General features: G+C 46.1%; 1 protein-coding gene across 1 annotated transcript; it reads left to right on the top strand.

The window, feature by feature from the left end:
* Positions 1-202: 202 nt before the first annotated feature.
* On the top strand, positions 203-5,314 carry CBX8 (chromobox 8). The gene is made up of 5 exons (XM_066616254.1): positions 203-481; positions 975-1,018; positions 1,587-1,652; positions 1,794-1,860; positions 2,072-5,314. The coding sequence occupies exons 1-5, from the start codon at positions 413-415 to the stop codon at positions 2,918-2,920; spliced, it is 1,095 nt and encodes a 364-aa protein (XP_066472351.1). The 5' UTR covers positions 203-412; the 3' UTR covers positions 2,921-5,314.
* Positions 5,315-19,925: the final 14,611 nt, after the last annotated feature.

Below are 19,925 nucleotides of genomic sequence, written 5' to 3' on the forward strand. Positions count from 1 at the left end.
TCGCTCAGGAGGTCTCCCCCCAGCCCAGCTCCCCTGCTCCTTGGGATGCAGCCTCCCCGCCTGTCTCCCTGCTCCTGGGGCTCCTCCCCTTTGTGATTGAAACGCGGAGCACGTCGCAGGGAGGCGGGTGCAGCTGGAGGGGAAGAGCCAGGCGCAGGCAGCAGAGCCCGTGCAGCGGAGGCAGCAGCAGCGGCCTGCCTGCCTCCCTCCCTCCCCGCTCCTCCAGGCAGGCTCGGCCAGCAACAAGTGCGGGGGCAGGCGAGGAGAGGGAGGGCGACGGTGACGTCAGCGAGCGGAGTATTATGGTCTGGGCTGCGCTGGCTCCTGCCTCCGCCGCCGCCGCCTCTGCCGCCGCCACCACAGTCGCTGCTTCTGCCGCCGCCGCCTTTCTGCTGCCAGCGGCCGAGCCAACATGGAGCTCTCCGCCGTGGGGGAGAGGGTGTTCGCGGCCGAGGCCTTGCTCAAGAGGCGCATCCGCAAAGTAGGTGCCCCCGGCCTCGCCTGGCAGAGCAGCGCAGCCCCGGCTTTGTGCGCGCGCGGCTCCCAGGCCCGCGCGAGGCCGCAGACTGTCCAGGTCCGCCTCGCCTCGCCCGGCTCCCCCCTCTCTGCTGCAGCAGCAGCGCCGGGGAGCCCGCAGCCGCTCCTGCTCGCTGCCCGGGCTGCAGATCGCCCCCTCCAAGCCTGCCCGTGTATTCATTCTGCACGCTGGAGCTGCACGCAGTTTCCATGCATATTTTAGCACGCCGTGCAGCACGCCCCCTTTTCCCCCTGCCCTTGCAGCTTGCATATGCATTTTTGTGGTCGCGCCCGGAGTGTGTTTGACACATGCTTTGGAGGGCACCTTTGATTTCCATGGCATTCTTCTGGTCGCAGGCAAATAATGGTGCCAGGGCTTTATTCTGTGTATTTTTTGCCACACACGCTCTGCCTTGGGAAATGCATGCTGATTTATCTTTTCTCCTTGGCATCTGCAGGGCCGTATGGAATATCTTGTGAAATGGAAGGGCTGGTCTCAGAAGTAAGTAACTGTCAGTGCACCCTAGTGCAGCGTTTAGCTAATGGTGATCTTGTTTCGCTTGGCAACTAAATTAGATCAAGAGCTTTCCTGGGAGGAGGGATGGTCTCCATCAGGGTTCTCTAAACTTTTCGGCCTGCATCAAAATCTGGCAGAGTGTCAAGGGCCGGAAAAAAATTAAATACAAAATTTAAATAAATATATTAGAGATGGAACTTAGATGAATGAATAAATGAATGGGCTCAAATGTCAGGAATTTCTCCAAGCATCAACACAGCCCAAGAAATAAAGCATACACTTAAATGGACTCCCATTCCCCCACCCCACAAGCACAACTCTGGTTGTGTTTGGTCAGCTGGGCCAGAGACTCTCAGGAGATTAGAGGCTGGCTGCGGATAGAGGCTTCCTGCAGGCTGCATCTGGCCTCTTAGCCGGGTTTGGAGACCCCTGGTCTAGAAGATCTCTTAAGTTGCCTCACACTCCTCATTCTGCAAAATGAAAAAATCTGTTTTGCTTGTGTAAACAAGCCTCATGTAGCTTCTAATTTTCTTTTTTCTTCTCCTTTTGCTAGATACAGCACGTGGGAACCTGAGGAAAACATTCTAGATGCTCGCCTGCTTGCAGCTTTTGAGGAAAGGTATGCTACTGCTATCTGGAAACATCTCCATCCTACTTATTACAGACATTCCACTGTGTTTTGAAGTAGTGCTAAACTGATTCTGCTCTCTTTTTTTTCTATTTGTTACTTTAAAAACAAAATAACACCATCACCATATAGGGAAAGGGAAATGGAACTTTATGGTCCCAAGAAACGAGGTCCCAAACCCAAAACCTTCTTGTTAAAGGTAAGGGAAGAAGAAGAAAAAATCCATGTCTGCTGTGTTGCTGATTTATTGCCACATGCAACAAAAGGGACTCTTAAAAGGCAGCATTGCTAAGGATGAATTTCTTCTTAATTGTGTTTTGTTTCTATGTTTATGTAAGAAACAGAGTTGCATTTGTGAAACTGGTGTGGCAAGATATCCAATCAATCCAGCTCCTTTATCTGTTTTGCAGGCCCAGGCCAAAGCCAAAGCCAAAACCTATGAATTCCGTAGTGACTCTGCTAGGGGAATTCGGGTGCCTTATCCAGGAAGGTCCCCCCAAGAGTTGGGGTCTACTTCCCGGGCAAGAGAAGGACTGAGACAAATTCCCCTGCCCCCTCAAAGCAGCTCCACTATGGCCACCACCAACACCTCCAGGGTGGAGACAATCCAGGAAAACAGGGTTGGGGCAGAGGAAGATCAATCTGAAGCAGCCTTAAAAAAGCGAGGCCCAAAGCCCAGGAAAGAGCTTTACAAAGACCTGCCTGAGACTGCTGATGTTGCCTGCAAGCGGAAATCAGTGGAGCAAGGGGACAGAGTGATGGCTGACTACCTAAAAGTCAGAAAGTTGGAAGAGGCAGCTAATCCTGGTACAGCCAAGTTCAGTCCGGGTCACAGTGTGATCCAGTTAGCCCGGAGAAGAGAACCTGAGTTACCCAGTGCTGTTTCCAGCCCCAGAGCAGAAGCTGGCATGAAACTGGGTGCACCTGAGACTTACCCACCCAGGCTAACCAAGCATAGGGCAGATTTCCTGGATCCAAAAGGGCAAAGTGGTTTGGACTTGGGTGCCCCTAAGATCTTGCACAGCTCTGCAAATCAAGGCAGCTTATACCGAGATGGTATAGGGACCCAGGCTGGCAGGCCCTCCCTCATTGCCCGCATCCCTGTCTCCAGGATTCTTGGAGACCCAGAAGAAGAAGCTTGGAGCCCATCTCTCAACAACTTGGAGAAAGTGGTAGTGACTGATGTGACATCAAATTTCTTAACAGTTACCATTAAGGAAAGCAGCACAGACCAAGGATTCTTTAAGGAAAAGCGATGAATTCCCATGAAGAAAAAGAAGAAGCATTTAAAGAGTTTGGGTAGAGGCTGGCTGGTTCTGGATTGTTTTTCACCCTTGGACAGAAATAAAAAAATAATCTGTCCTTAATTCTTTTATCCCCCGCCATCACCAATTTCAATTTCAGTTTTGGTTGGAAAAATGATATCTAGAGTTATATTTTATATTAGATGTAAATATGTTATTTAAAGAAAAATACATATATATATCTATATGCATATATATATATATATTTCAACTCTAAGTTGTGTTTCTTAATTTAAGGCTCTTGGAAAAGGACAGTCCAACAGAGAACTGATGTATCTCTTGCCTCAGTTGCAAGAGCAGGTGTAGATAGTGAATGACCTTATTAGCTGATTATAACATCTTGATTTAGGGTTTTTTTTTCTTCCCCAATTGTTTCCCTTTCTTTCCCCCAAAGATGATGTTGATGGCAAGTAAGGATAATGTATTCATCTGGGGACAAAGAAGGCTCCAGTTTCTTGATTAGTTATATTAGATGGTGTTGCTTTGTACAATCAAGTGTGCTATATACACAACTGTTCTAGCTGGACAGCTGAAGTAAGCACTTGACTACAGTATTGTCTTTCTTTGTTTTGCTCCAGTTTTTTTTTTAAAGTTGTTGGCTTAAAAAGTGTCCATTAAAAACAGTTGAAAGATGTTTTAGCAAAGAAGTATTAACTTGAATGACCTTTTCTTGCAAGTGAAAAGGGGATTTGTGTATTTTAAGATTCAGAAAAGGTGTAGCCTGCTGTCATGCACTTTAATACTGTTGTCATGAGGAGAAGGGGTGAGAAGGAGCGGGATCTGAGCTGATACTTTAGTTTAACTGTGCCCACTTTTTTCTTCCCCCCCTGGTAGCCCTATCCTCCTCACTCCAAAAGAAAATCTGTTTACATTCCTTACATGCCAGGAAAAATTGGGGAGGAGAGTATCATGCTGCTCATATTTTAGGTGTTCCTGCTATTACACTGAAAGTGGATCCTCCCCCCCCCCCCACAGTTCCTTTCCGGATCATTGGACAAATCTTTTAAAAGTGTTGTATAAAATCTTTATCTCCCCCATAAAGTCTCCAATCAAAGATGCAGAGGAAACAAATGTCTCCCTTCTTAATACCAGTTAATCAGTGGGGCAATATCATTATTAGAAGGGGCTGCTGCTTTGTGTGGCTCTCTTTCTCTTGCATTTTCAGGGAAGAAGCATTCCCAGCTCTCCTTTTTTGCCTGTGGTTAAAGACAGCTCTTGCCCACCAAGGTCACATAAAATATAGACCCCTTTTCTTACCCCCCCTTGATATTTGAAGATTTTTAGAGTATCTTGCTCATCTCTGTTCCTCTTCATAGGAATAGATTTGTTTCCTCAGCCTGTATTAACCTCCTGCATTAGGAGGGGATGTGCAGAACAGGGGTCAGGGTTGTTTTCATTTATGTATAGCAGGTGTTGTGGTGTCCCAATAGATATTGATTTAAGCATTGCAGTGTTGGTTCAAAAAGCACAAATCTGCCTAGTAGCCCCTAAGGGCCTGGCAGGGGGTTGGGTAGGCTTCTCCATCTTTCTCTGAATGGCCCACTCAATGGAGCCTTTTAAAACATTTTCTAATTTGGGAACTGCACCGGGGATGAAAGCACATGTGGTATAATGAGAAGGGGGGGAAGAGAAGCAGGTGGGGGGAGAAGAAGCAAGGAGGCTTTTACACTTCCTGGAATCAACTAGACCTGTTTTTGTTTCTTAACCCATCTTCCTCCTCTTATTTATTCTTTTGGGGATTTTCTCTTCACCTTTAGACTGTACTGAGAACTTAAGTTAGGTTCTTGTTTTCTGTTCACCCTTTTAAAATAAAGCCAAGTTTTAAAACCTTCAGTCACTTCAATGCAGGTGCATTCAGTTTCTTTTGAATCAGACCTACAGGGGTGGGGATGGGTGGGCACGTGTATCAGCATATGTTATGTTGACTCCATAGTCTTTTACTGAGATTCCATAGTCTTTTACTGAGAATAGGGTGGGGGAAAGGATAGTGACCAGGAGGAACACCTCTTCAGTTGAAAGAGATCATAAGTGCTGCCCCTACCTCCTCGGGTGTCATGGGTGATGTGTGTTTCTAGACACATACACATGGGTATATAAAGCTAGACATACATGTGGGTGTATATGTGTATGTACATAGTTACATATATTGAATGTATGTATGTATGTGTGTGTGAGTTATTTAATTCTCTTCAAGATTTGTAAAAAGGAAATTTGATTTGATTGCCATTGATCTGACTTAACAGTCTCAGAAGTGAAGCTTAAGTAGGTGTCTTCTGCCAATGTTGAATGTCTAATACAATACCTGCTTTTTATGTGAATTGAAATATATATATACTTTGTAAATAGAGATTTGGCTTTGTTTTGTGTTTGTTGTTCTGTGATGTGCAAAGAAAGGCTCTTCCTTAGTTGCAATCAGGGAGGTAACCAGGTATTTCCTTTCTGAAGAGACTTGGGAGCAAGGGAAAACTCTATGGTTACAAGCTCAAATGTAGCCAGGCGGACGGGAGTGCTTTGGGTACTGTTTTCTCAGTGATACGGTCCAGTCAAGGAAAAGGATGCTGCTGTGACTTATCTTGTTGACACCGATTTGGTGATTCAAGTTCAAATACTAAGCTTTAGTTCTCACCGAAGTGGCAGGAACCTGAATCTGGGTAGATTTAAGTGCAAACCAGTAACCTTTGATCATCTCTTTAGTAGCCCAGCCACTCAACTGTAGCATAAGGTAGTGATTGCTTTGCACTTTCTCCTCCTCTTGGACTATGTTTCTGTGGGCATGTTAACTCTAGTTCACCTGTCCCCTCCCCTTCTCATGTATGAGCCTCTGAAATCAAAAGTGACTGAAGATACTGGATGATGAAAACAAAGTGCACTTCTGTTTTTGTCCATTTTATATATACTGTAGTGTAGACCAATTACTGGAGGGCTTATCAAGGAACCATAAAAAAGCATGACTAAGGTAGCCATTTTCAACCTTTGTGCCGTGGCCCACTGGTGTGCTGTGAATGGTCTGCAGGTGTGCCACAGGAGTTTGGGTGAGGGTCATTTATTAGTAGGGCCATTGGGGGATGTGAGCCCTCCACCAACAGCGTGGGGCCTTGACAATTTTAGTACCTTGTCAGTGTGCCATGAGATGAAAAGATTGAAAATCACTGGTCTAAGGCTATTTATTTCCAGATTGCTAATTTGTTCCACGGGGCTAACTCAGGGCCCAATCCTATTCAATTTTCCAATGTGGGTGCAGCTATGCCAATGGGGTGTGCACTGCTCCTTTGGTAGTGGGGGGCAGTCACAGAGGCTTCCTCAAGGTATGGGAACATTTGTTCCCTTACCTTGGAACTGCATTGCAGCTGCACCAGTGCTGGAAAGTTGAATAGGGTTGGGCCCAGGATCACTGCATCACTTGGAGAAGAAACTGGCTAGAGCATATAGATTTCAGTGGGACTGAGGAGTCGGTGTCCTGTGGAGCCATGGTGGGATCACCACAGGTGTGCTAAATTCAACTAATGCTAAGTCATGGCAAAGCAGAGACCTTTCTGAACCTGCTTTGTGTGTCGTCTTCCTCAGAAGAGCCCGTCCCTCATTCACTTTGCGGTAAGGTTAAACTGATACACCAAGTCCAAAGCGCACATTTCGACGCAATAAACCCATGAACAAACAGCGCTGTCTCCACTCTTCTGATAGGCCTGGCTGAGTTTTGTGGTGGATGAGAAACGCTATTCGTAAGAGAAAGCCAAGGTTAGCGGTGGAGATAACCGTGGAAAAACCCTCTGGGACTTTTGAGCAAAGCGGCGTCTCAGCGCCTTCCAGGAACACTCCTTCAGCCTCTAATCTAACCTTGACATTGTTAGAAGCGCCCATTTCTCGCGCAAGGCGGGGAAAAGAAGCGATTTTCATCCTTTTTCTAGCGCCTTCCCAGATCCTATTTATAACTATTTCTAATTTCAGGAAAGGCTAAATGAATTGGGAGGGGTGGAAGTGGACACACTGTAGAGGAGCCAGGGGTGGACAAACGGGGTGTCCATGGTTAACAGATGGGGGGGAAGGCCACACTTTTGCATGTTTATCCCATCCTTCCAGCAAAGATCCAAGACTGTTTCACCCACCAGGCTTATCGTTGCGCTAACCCTGTGAAGGCAGACCCGATGACCGGTCGCCCAGTGAGTACGATGGCTATAGCAGGATTTGAACACAGAACTCCCCAGTCCAAGGCGGGTCGTCGAACCACAGCATAGCAGGAGATGGTCTTATTCGACCTCTGGTGATCTCAAGGCTATCTCGTACTCAGGGTCTGTTATAAAAAAAACCTCCGTGCGAGCGTTTAGGAAGCCTTTATCACCATGCACCATCAGCTCCTTTACTGTAGCGTGGAACCACTGAGGTCGTTTTGCTTAGTCTGGAGTAAAGTGATCGTAGGTTGCCTTGTTCGGAAGAAGCGTCTGGATTCTAGAAGCCCAGTTTGCCCAGGGAAACATCGTCGGTGGACCTTAAAAAGGGGGGGTGGAAGTGGGGGGAGGGCCCATCAACATCAGAGGCGGAAGGAGTCGGTTTGGGTGAGAAGGGAGATGGTTGTGTCTGCTGGGAAAGAAGTGTTTTGGCTGAGAACTCCCGCCTTTTCCCAGACACCGGGCCCTCTTAATTATTGTTGTTGTTATGGCGCGTCTTCCTTGGGCTGGGTGTTATCAACCAAACAATTAGCAAGGCCAGAAACACCGGTTGTACTGCGTGGTCTTGCAGGGCAGCAGCCCGCAGTTCCCTTGCGGTTCCCCCCTTGGAAGACATCTCGTTTATTTGGTCCTCCAAGGAGCTCAACGTGGTGCAGGAAGTTCGCTGTCCGCCTGTCCCCGCACCCGCGGGCACCTTCACAACAACCCGGCAGGGGAGGCTGAAAGAGAACGACTTGCCAAGGTCATGGAGGGAATCTGTTTGGGTGAAGCGTGGAGCCGGCTTCTAGCTGCTCTCAGTCTGTCAAAGTGACAGCGACGCCTCACCCCACCCGCTCTTCCAGAAACAATGACCATGCAAGGAGTACAGCCTCGTTTTAAGAAGAAACATGCTTTTAGGCGCCCATCCTAAAGCTCGACCGCCCCCCCCCCCCCCAAGGCGCTGGCTGAGGGCAAAAGAGGCTGGGAGTGGCCCTTGCTCAGCAAGTTGCTGGCTTCATAAGAACAGCCCCACTGGATCAGGCCATAGGCCCATCTAGTCCAGCTTCCTGTATCTCACAGCGGCCCAAAGCTTCTTTCGCTTTTGGGCGGGAGAGGGATCAAGCTGCAGCCAACAACGCTACCCCAAGTGGAGTTTGAGCCAGCGCTCCCCCCCCCCCACGCCTCCTCTGTGAAGAGCTGCCTGGGAAGCAGGGGACGTGCCCGTTTGTGGCCCGTCTCAGGGCTTGGTTGGGGGAAAGGGGCTCCTTCGTCCCTCCCTTTCCCTGAGGGAGGTGTTGCGCCTCCAGCGTCTCACGGGCGTCCTGGGACCTGATCCAAGCGGACCAGCCGAAAGCTCTGCCGGAGTGACCGCCGACCCACAAAGCGTGTGGCTGGCTGGCTGCCTGGAGCCTTCTGCGACAGGAACCCGGAGGTGTGTCTCCTCGAGAGTGTTGATAGGCAGAGACCTAGCGTTCTGCACACGTGTTCCTAATGAGGTCCTATTAATGTTCACACCTGCAAGTCTCCCGGCTGAGCTCTCCCCTCTTTAACATTTCGGCCTGATGGGGGCGGGAAGGAGCTTTGAGGGTCCTTGGAAAATCCAGGTAGTAGGAGTGACTGCCTTAGGCTGCAATCCTATCCACACTTACCTGGAAGTAAGCCCCATTGACTATAATGCGAGTAGGCATGCATAGGATCGGGCTGTAAGTAATATCTCAGAGATCGCCTCTCCCCTGATCGCCGCCAGCCCCCGGTCCCGTTAACACGCAGCAAACTAGTGGCGTAGCTAGAGGGGGTGCAAAGCTCTAAGTTTTGCAGGGAGCCTCACCGCGGCGTGCAAGCGACCCCTCTCTCCCTCCCCTTCGGAGCCTTTCCAGGGGCTTACGCCTCCGTTTTGCTGCCCCCGCCCGGAATGGCACAGAAGGGGAGGGGGCGAGTGGCCGATTGCACGCTGCGGTGAGGCTCCCTGCAAAACTTAGTGCTTCGCACCCTCTCTAGCTACGCCACCGCCGCAAACCAAGGTTTGCTTCTTCCTCTCTCCTGGAGGGAACGACAATTTACTTAAGGGCAGGGCTTGAACAGCAGTGGCCCCGAAGCTGTGGAATCAGTTCCCCGCCCTCCTTAGCCTTAGGGAGGCCCGAAAGCTCTCCTGTGACTGTCAGCGCCGGGATCGCCTGTTTGGGTGGTGCTCGTGCTGTCTGTGTGAGACCTCCTGCTCAGTTTGAATTGGGCGCTTGCTGCCTGGGAAGCATCCTCTTTGCAAGCCCTTTGGAGCGTGTGGGAAAGAGGAATATCACCAAGTGAGAACATGCTTCGTCTGAGGGTACAGAGCAGGGCTGAAGCGAAGCACGTCTTGGTGTGATCCCAGGGAGACCAGATTCAAGGGGGGACAGAGTGCTTATACCTTTAAGCACTGTAAAGAAGAAGGAATTTGGGCAGGAGCAGCTCAACCTGGCAAGGTTTAAAAAGCTCCACCTGCCCACGTTCCCTCTTCTATACAATGGTTAAAGGTATAGGCACTCATTATATCGGGTCACCCTGTGTGATCCGTGCCTGAACCGAGGCTGCTGCGATTCCCCCCACCCCCCAGCCCGCCGTCCTCGAGTCTTCCGGAAAAGAAAGGAGGACTAAAAATGCCCCCCCCCCCCAAACGTTACCACCGCAGGGGAGTACGTCGTGGGTTTCCTGACATTTTATCTGCCTCGCCCTTCTGGCGTCTTCAACTTGGGAAATCAGAAACTAGAAAACCTAAGGGAAGAAAGACAACAGAGACGGGCTGTTCACACGTTCTCTTCATAGACCCGGACTCCCCTCCCCCTTAGCTTATCCAGTTCAAACACAGGGTGGGGAAGAACAGAGGCAAAAGGCTTCCATACTTCACTACTTGCGGTCCTGTCAACGCCTCCCTTTTCTAACACAGCCCTTTTACTACTGGCTGAAAGGCGCCAACAAACGAAGCCCCCTTTATTGCACGTGTGAAGTGTACATCAGTGTGATTTTCTCTTTCTACATCGACGGGGGTAGAAGCGTTTGCTCTGCGGTGAGCCGAGGGAGGAAGTAGCTTCAGGGAGAGAGCAAGGCAGAGTGAGGCTCAGACGTCCCCCAGGGACTTGTGGTGAGGGCCCCGGCCTTTCCTCCAGGTAGGACCAAGGCTGGAGGCGCCACTCAGTTCCTTCGAGAGAGAACTGAGAGATGGACGGTGGGAGAGTCTCGAAAGCAAGTCCCACTGTGCTTGCCACGGGATAGGGCAAAGGATCGCAGCCTGACGAGGGGCAGGGACTCGAAGAGGGAAACTTTTCCCGCCACCACTAGAAGGACAGGAGCCGAATCCAGGTGGTCATGACTGCGACTGACCTTCCAAGTACTGCCAAGTCTCCTAGATGAAGATGTGCTTTTCTGACTGGGTGTCCTTAAATTCGGGGAGAAACTCCTGCAGTAAGCAAGGGGGGGGGAGAGCCCACGTGAGCGGCTACTACACCGGCACACTCCCTCCTCTACCACTTGCACGGGCTCCTTTACTCCGCTGTGTGGAGAAAGGCAATAGAATCCACCCAGCCACCTCCATTGCCTGTATTCTGAGGAAGCCCTGCTCGAGGATTCCGCTCCAATCCACGAACCCCCCCCCCACGCACCCACTCAACCCGCGTTCGACGGCAGATACCCTGCCCCGCGGAGACTGAAGTGAAACACCAAGTTGATCCCCTTGTCTGAGATTATAAGATCCGCAGGAGCTTCCAAGGTCCGAACTGCTTTTCTTTTTCGGCTGTGGCTTCCCCCTTGCTCGGGGACTCGCCGCCAAACCATGATCGCAGGACCTTCAAGGAGCGAAGTGGACTTAGGGGTGCACTCTCTCTCCCCCCAGGCTGCTCCTGATGGCCTCCCACCTCTTAGTGCGCGACCCTCAGTTGCAAAAACTATTGCAAAACTTTCCACAGCTGACGGGAGCGAGGCTCCGCTTCTCTCTCTGCAGACTTTCTGGGGACCAGGAGTAGAAGAGGGAGGCAGAAAATTGAGAGCCGTCTGGGCCTTCGCCCACGTTTCACTTCGCGGCAGACAACCTTTAGGAACTAACTAGCACCACCATTATGATCCAGCGCAAGAACCACGACCAGTCCCCACAGGCACGGGCTGGAGCTCTTAACTGGACGAACCAGTTGCTCGCAAGCGTCCGGGGGTGGAGGGCTCTGGCCCCACGTTTGCAGATTGAGGTCCTGTTTTTTGCACACACAAGGCAGCTCTCTTACCCCGCCCTTCGGGCTGTTCCGCTGTTTTACTGCCCCCAGCTGGCCGAGGGAGAGCCTGCGCTTCTCAGCCGCCCGTCTATGGCGCTTGCGAGTCATTGTACTAGCTGTCAAGGGTCAAAACAGGAAAAAAGGAGGGGGGCTCTCCCTCAACTGCTTTTCACAAGCCACTAGTATGGGGAAAGTTTAGCCTAGATAAAAAACGGGTAGAAGAAAAGGACACTATATACACTTCAGCACTATTCCCTCTACAACCTTAATGAAGGCTTTAAAACATTTAGGGGGAAAAATTAAACTACAAAGCCTTGGCAGATTGTTCTAACCAAAGTTGCTTTTAGTACCCTCTTTTCTTGCTGCTGCACTAACTGCAGCTGTTGCATTTCAGCAAGGAGACTCATAGGCACCACAGTATAGAGCACCTCACCCCTAGGCTAATAGCTACAACTAATGCAGTAAGGGATTGGCATCAACCACAGGTGGTTTATGGGAAGAGTACATCAGGGTAACAGTGGCAAGGATATTAATCTAAACCACTTAGGTTTAGGGCAGGAGGTCTGGTCTAGAGGGTAGAGTCTCTGTTAGCCCAAAGATAACATTAGAAGGTCACCAGTTTGAGGACACCAGCAGCTCCCTGAATGAGACCTTGAAGCAGCTGACAAGCCAAAGTGAGTGATTGCACCTGCTCTTGGTGTGAGCAAGAAGCGTCTTGGCTGCCCTCCATGTGAGAGATGGAGCTGCTTGTCAGCCTCCGTGGGGGAACTGGAGGCCAGAAGTGAGACCAAACCAGGAAGATCCATCCTAAAATGTTGTTGGCTCTTGAAAGAGAGAACTTCTATGATTGTAAAAATCCCCTTGAGGAATTTAGAAACGTCTGCCTATGTAAACTGCCTTGAATAAAGTCAGAGTAATCCAATGACCAGAAAGGTGGTATATAAATACCTAGCTGCTATTATTATTATTACTTACACCTATGTTTGCTCCAGCAATTATGGTTGCCCCAATTCCCACATGTACATGCATGTGTGCATGTACAGGACTTCCTTATGTAATCAGTTTCAGTTCCCCTTTGGTCAAAGTACTGCAGATTGTTAGATTCTGCATATATTCCTTATACAACTAATGAAATAATCTCAGTTAAAAAAAGCAAGGTGAGTTCCTTCGGTCATCTTCCAATTTTCCTTTTTGGTGAAGTTTACTTTCCCCTTAACCACCTTGCACATGTCCTCCCCCTCTAAAACAGTGTAGGGAAAGCCACATAGCCTTGCTTTGGCACAGGTAACAGGCCATGATCTAAGGAAATTGTTCCAGGGCAGAAAACCAACTCTAGAAAGAAATGGAAGTGTATGTGCATATGTAGGTGCAAACATGAAAGAGAATACTATTAGTCTCTAATTATCTCAACCCTATTGCAAAGTGCTCCACCTTGAAACCTGTCCACAGCTAGTTTCAATTACTGATATGGCAGCCTATTCTGAGCATAGTTTTCTGCATGACCAATGTAATGTCACTCTGGGTTTTATCCCACACGTTAGTCATGAGTACTTATAAAAATACACAAGTCAGTAGTGACTGGAGTCATATCAATTTCAATGAATTCTAGAGTATAACCCCAAAGACCTTCCCTCATGATGGTTACTTAAGAAATGACATAGTGCAGGACTCTGTTGCACAAAATCTATACATTTCTTTCTAGCAAGAATCACATTTCCAAATTATTCAAATAGCAATTTTGTCACAGGAAAAAAAAATACAAATTTCTGTTTTTGCTGTGTGCAATGAGGTTGTTCCAGAAAAGACACCCATTGGCTTCCATTTAACTAGCAACAACCTCTTTCTATGTCTGCCTCCTTTTGTGAACTTTAGAAATTGGTTTTATTTAAATATCTTGTCATTGGAAAACAAATTAGAGTGCTTCTCTAATTCTTGCAGGAAGTTTTAAGTATGAATTCATGAAGGCTCCACATTATTTCAGGAGATGGAATGAAAACTTACTTGCCTGCTGGTTTTCTATTACAACCTGTGAATAACCCCTCTCCCTGACTGTGAACAGTGGCATGGCTAACCAGCACATAAACCTATCTGGTCTGCAATAAGACTATTCCCACACATCCCTGAATCATATGGAGATGAGACTTGGTACTACTGCTGTGAGGTTAAGGGTAGTACGAATACACAATGATAAAATTCAATTTCTTTCTCTCTCTCTCTCTTTTTTTTTTTTAAAGAAAAGCCTTCTAGATTTCATTTTCAATGCCCTGCCCACTGACAAAAGTGTTAAACAAATGCAGTTTCTTTTTTCTGCCCTCTTATTTAATGACATAAGCTCCAGCAAGGCTTTACATATTGAAATTGGCCAAGGCTAAGTGACACTAGTACACATTTGTGGAAAAAAATAAAATAATGGACTGATGCATGCCCATAACAGAATAAAACATTAGGATACCTGTTCATATGAAACTGGGAATCAGGCAGATGGTGTAGAAAGCTCCCCCCCCCCCCAATAACCCAGGGGAAATCTGCTACTAGTGAACATCATGGAAGTTGCTCACAATTGGTGGACTTATCCATTTCAGGTGTCATGCAAGGTATGTCCACATGGAGAAGCCTTCTACTCAAGACAACCCCAGAGTTCCCAGATGGGTGGAAGGACTTTTATTTCCTTTTCTTGTATATTTGTACTAAAGCACAAGGTATAAGTAACTTTCTGAAACAGGCCTAGCAACTGTTCTTAGACAGTTCTTATGACCATCTTTTTAGTGCTCTAATATCAAAGAGTTTGACACACAGTGCTGTTACAGAACTATAGGAAGTGCAGTACCATAGACCATACAGTAAAACTGGAAAGTTAAAAAAATATTTATTGATACTAAACCATGAATTGAAAGTTATACAAAAATTGTCCAGCATACCATCTTCTAAGTTTTTTTTTTTAACCTGCAAAATAAATTAAAACACAACCTAGCAATCTCAAGTCTAAACTAGTGTTAATGGCCAAGGAATACTGGAAGATAGACATCACACAAGAGAAGCAAGTCAGCCAGCCAGGGTCAAGCAAACAAATGCCAAACGCAGCAGTGAACCCACAGAGAGATCAATGGGCAGACATTGCTTTCAGCCTTATTTAATATTCTGGCTGGAAAGGCTGTCCCACTCTAACAAAGAACCTAAGCTTTCCCAGGGTAATAACATCTCCAACTTTTGTTCTCTTAGCATAAAAGCAAAGAAACAGCTCTAGTTAAAGCAATTAGAAAATGTCATACAGGAACTATTTGGCTTTTTAAAAATTAAACACACAGTGATTGACACACATTACAAGAAGCACTGAACCAACTCTCACAAATTTCCTTCTTGTGAAAGCCAGTTCTCTTGAACTTAAAATTGGGAATGCTGAACAGCATTGGCATATCAGAACAATATAAAGTAAATCTGTTTTTGTTTTTTTTGGTCCTGTACATATTACTTCTAAACAAGTGAACTGAAGTGAGCACTTCTTCCAGTCAATGCAGGAAAGCAACTTAATTATTCCAAGACAAAAAAAATATCAATTTGCTATACAAACACTGTAGCACAATTCTGTTACAAAAGAAAATTCTTCAAAATTTTGAGAAAAGTAATGACAGAACTTTAGACAGCATTTTGCCTTACAACTGAAACACACTCTGACACATAGCAGCAAACTTAAGAGAAATATATAAAGAGGCTTTGAATACTCATTTGATTAACTGGTAAACATGGTTAGCACCAAATCTGAACCATCTGCCCACAACAGATTAGATGCAAACTGAATTGACAGTTTTTTTTTTCTTTGTTAAATCTTTTACCCATTTGCACATCAAGCAATATTAAATAGAGTTAACTCAAGTTATCAGAAGAGTGGTTTACTTTGCTGGTTTGTCTTAGACTTTGGAATTGAAATAGCTGGTTAACAGAAAGGCACAGCAATAGAGCTTCAAAAAGGGAAAGAGAGCAAGAGACCCTTCAGTTTTCCAAACAAGCTGGGGGGACATTTGCCTGTCTGCCTGTCTGCAATGGCAGTGAAAAGCAAAGTCAAGAACTCCAAGGAAGTTGTATAGGATTTTAGGGGGAAAAAAATAAGAGTGCTCCTTGGCAAGGGGAAGCTGATGTACATTAACAGTTACAGATGGAGCAGCAACGTATCTAGAAAATTAACAGATGTACAAGTTAGGTTCCTAGAACAAACTAGAACAAAAGACAGACTGAGTGCAGAAGGGAAAAGTGGATTACATACTGATATAAGGTGCAGCGCTGCAGCTCAATGTATCACAGGTATACACATACACACAAAGTACAGCTAGGGATAAAGAGAATATATTTATGACAATAGGCTTTCTGGGTGGAGGAAAAGCTAATTCCTACTCCTGAATTTTCAGCTGTATTAATGAGCCCCCTAACCTCTAATGAGCTTCAGATCCCATTAATTCATTAGAAACCAGTCCAGCATGAGGCCTTCTTTCCTTCTGAAAAGATGGCCTCAGCAGTGTGGGAGGGTGACATGTCCCTCGAACAGACAGCTGTCACCTCCATTCGTTGAACAGGGCAATTTAGTGTTAAGTGCTGGCACAGTATGAAGTTCTCCTCACTCTTCTCCAGAACCTCCATAAGGCTCTCCACAAGGAACTTTCAAAGTTACCCAGTTGTGGCAGAAGCATAGAACTGCTGCCATCAAATACACTGCTCCAAAAGGCACACTGCAGAAGCCAAAAGGAATTCAGATTCACAATGTCCAAATAAGTGGTAAACATCTGATGCATAACAAAGGGAGCGAGCTAGCAAGCACTGCAATAAAAGTTCCTCAAATCCCTCTCCATTACTTTGGAGTAGGCCCTGCCAATTCTACCACAAAAATACAAAGCACTTCAACAACATCTAGGACTCCAAGCCCAGACAGGGTCAGGCTTTGCCAAAAGATGTTGACTTACTGGCTTGTAGATGCTCTTCAGTCTTCCAAAAGGAAACTTCATTGGCTAAACTTAAAGCAGACAGAAGCATCAAACACCCTACTACAATTTGGCACCCAGAAAGTAAAAGATTGATGCTTTGCTCAAAACAAACAAAAACTATGCATCTAATCACCCCATGTGGCCCCAGAAGTCTCCAACTGCAGGCAAAACACAAAAGCAGCCATGTAAACTTTGAAACAGAAACTCATGTATCCAGAAGCAGGCATCCCAATTCACAGGATAAAAAGATAGCAATAAGGGCAGAGGAGGTCAAGCAGTGAGCTAGGACACATGATTTGAGAGTGAACTGGAGGACTGAGAATGCAGGTAAAGTCTACCTACATTCAGAGTAAATGCACCATTCCATTTCCAAGGCTGTTTACAAGGGTGTTTTTAATTCAGAAGCGGCTGTGTCATATTTATAGGCTATATTAAACAACTGATATTCTCACACACTTGCAAAACAAACTGTTCTGATCTGGGTAGAGTTCTTTGGAGGCACTTTATTATTCTGTTTTTAGTAAATACTTATATAGCACCACCCATATGCTAAGCCCTGATCCATGCTGAGATCTCAAAATGCCATTCTGTAGAAAGTTTTCAAAACCATGTGCAAGACACCCGTTTTGGTTCAGTGCATCAAGCTCTTGGGCACCAACAGCTTAATCAACTTCCATCACCCTATTCATCAGACAGAAGGAACAAAAGGAACATGACTAAGAAACAGAAGCAGTGCTTTCATCAACACTGTTCTTAAAACACAAAATTTAGTGCATTTTAAAAAAAATTTGCACCCCAATTATAACATAGCTACCGGGAAACAAATTCCATTTATTTCAGTGAAATTTATTTCTAAGCAAGCACTTAAAATCATAACCTTAGATGAACAGATACCACTTCCATATCCATTTGAGTAGCTGAGTTGCTCCCAATTATGTTAATAGAAGCAACATCTAATCCATGATGAATTTGCAGCCTCTCCCTTTTCTTATCCATGCTATGCTACCACCACATGAACTCCAAAAGATAAATATCACAAAAGAAAAGGCAGTAGGAAGTTGGTATGCCAAACCACTACTTAAAAAAAGATCCAACAGGATGATCCAAAAGCTTGCAAGTTTGTCTTTGGGTCATACAATGATATGTATAGGCCACAATGCATACATAACCTGTTCAACTTGCAGGATGAACAGGCCTGAGACTCAACACCAATTGCCCTGGAGCACTGAATACAAACAAATACTCCAACGCGAATGCACCCTATGATTGTGAAAACCACACAGCTACATAAACTTGCTCTTGTGTCCCTAGAATATTTCATAGTTTAAGTATGGATAATCTAGGCACTCCCTGCTTCCAATCAAGGCTGCCACTCCCTATACAGTGCTATATACCAATGCAAACAAATAAACCATTAGCATGTCGGCATGATCAAACTGACAACGGAAATGTATTCAAAGGATACTTTAGCAGAATTCATGACCCAAGATATCAGTATCTGCATAATTCCTATTTCTAGTCTACTCCCTTTCCCCCACAATTCTCTTTAGAATAAGCCCTTTATCTCCGCAATGGGCTACTTTCAGAGTCCAATAGCCATTTCTAGGTGCTCATGTTGCAGCAAAGCGTGCCCCCTGTGGGCAGGCTAGGAGCCTCTGGATCTATCCAAGAACTACACTGATGGTCTGGTCAGTCAGCAGAAACACAGCTGAATTCTGACAGAGTGAGATCCACTATTCAGTGACAGTCCACCCCTAGAGCATAACCTCTGACCTAAGGAGACATTTGAACATAAGAATATAGACCAAAATGGAGTCATATCCTGATTCCAGGCATGTTCAGGCTCAACACAGATTTTGGTCACAGGTTGCTCCCCAGACTCTTCCCTTTGGTTTCATACACCAGACTCTAATGTTAGACCCTTGCTGCAACTATAACCATGCAAACCAGAAGATCTTTCAATCTCCAGTGTCAGAAGACAAGTTGCATGTAACTAAAGTTCCAAAAAATAAAAATGGGTCTCCTATTGGGAGCTGTCAGCACATTGTATTTTGTGGTTAAGTAGCAGGTAAAGGGATCAGTCTGACAGAGGCCCCGAGAATGATCTAAATACCAAAGGTCCTCAGTTCAGATCGGCCAGCAATCCACAGCAACATTCCCACTTGTTTTGTTTGCTCCAAAGACAAGGCCTCATTTAGTCTCTTTGCTATTATCCAGGCATCATATCTGACTTTTTTTTTATGCCAAGTAAACAATGTCTAGCACAGAGATCAAGCACCTTCACACAAGTGGGCATCTTCCTCCACTTCATTTTTGTTAAAACCGTCACAGCATATTCAAAAGTTAGAAAATTACGATGCAGGGCAACTACTTCATAGAACCTGTAAGTGTATCATCATGCATCACCACTATTTAGCATTGTTCTGCATGTTCATATCTCAGGAAGCCAGAGTGGGCTATGGCCCCCCCAGACAGCAACACAGCTCTACATGGGTGGTTGTTAAATATACAACATGTAGGTTACATACACTACATTTTTCCACAGAAGTATTTTCTGTAAGGGAAACTTCTGAAGCATGAAGTATTTCACAGTTGCATATACATACGTATATCATTATACATACATAATGAGAAGCTGGATTTGGAACTGAGAGCATGCTGGCACATGGCAGATGAGAGAGGATGCTGTGTTCTGGAGGATAGACTTTGTTCTGGAGCATTCCAAGGCTGTTTTTTTAAGATGATTTCTTCTACACTACAGTACAAGAGTTAACAGACAGCTTCAGTGCTTCCTGTGGCCAATGCTCAACCCAAGCCATGCAAAGTAGCACACAACCAGCTTGCTCCTGCAACCAACAACACCTACAGTCCTAAGGCCCAGCCCACAAAGCTCTGAGGACAACGTTCACTTCTGTGCCATCCCATTTAGCTTCCAAAGCAAGGCAAACTTAAGGAAACGTAAACAAGATTCCCATTTCACACCCCTCTTTTGCAGCCTTCTAACTATAAAGGTGTTTTTCACCTTAGGTTTAGACCAGGTTTTCACTGTCCCAGAAGCATTTAAGAACCCAGCCTTGATTGGTTGGTGGAAGAATAAAGAATCATTTTTCTTGGAGAACACAATATTATTGTACCAGAGTTGGTTTTTTTTGGATCTTTACCCATAACTAACCAGGTAGCTAGGTACCCAGTTTTTTGGGATTTCAAACCATAAAGCTAAAGAAGTCCAAGTACAGAAAAACCTGGGCTAACAGTCACCACCCAACTTCCTCTATATTGGCCAATTTCAATCACTAAAGCCAATATTTATGAGAGAGTCCTCAACCCCTGTTCCTCCACTGTTTTTGGCAGTTGCATAACATCCTGGCTACCAAGAACTGTCAACAGGCATCAGGGAGTTTCCACAAAAATAAAAATAGCAGAAGCCAAAAGATACCTTGGTCAGCAACTGCAGAACCTTTTAATCCAGGGTCACTGCTTGATAGCATATAGCTTATACTGGGTGGGTAGCACCTAGATATCACATCTCCCCTTCTCACGTTCACGTCAATAATCAGGTAGAGTGAAAGATATAGGAGGAAGAGGGAGAAATATGTTCCCCTGCGTGCCTCAGAGA

Source organism: Tiliqua scincoides, chromosome 2 (genome assembly GCF_035046505.1).
Source record: "Tiliqua scincoides isolate rTilSci1 chromosome 2, rTilSci1.hap2, whole genome shotgun sequence".
In the NCBI taxonomy this organism is placed as follows: domain Eukaryota; kingdom Metazoa; phylum Chordata; class Lepidosauria; order Squamata; family Scincidae; genus Tiliqua; species Tiliqua scincoides.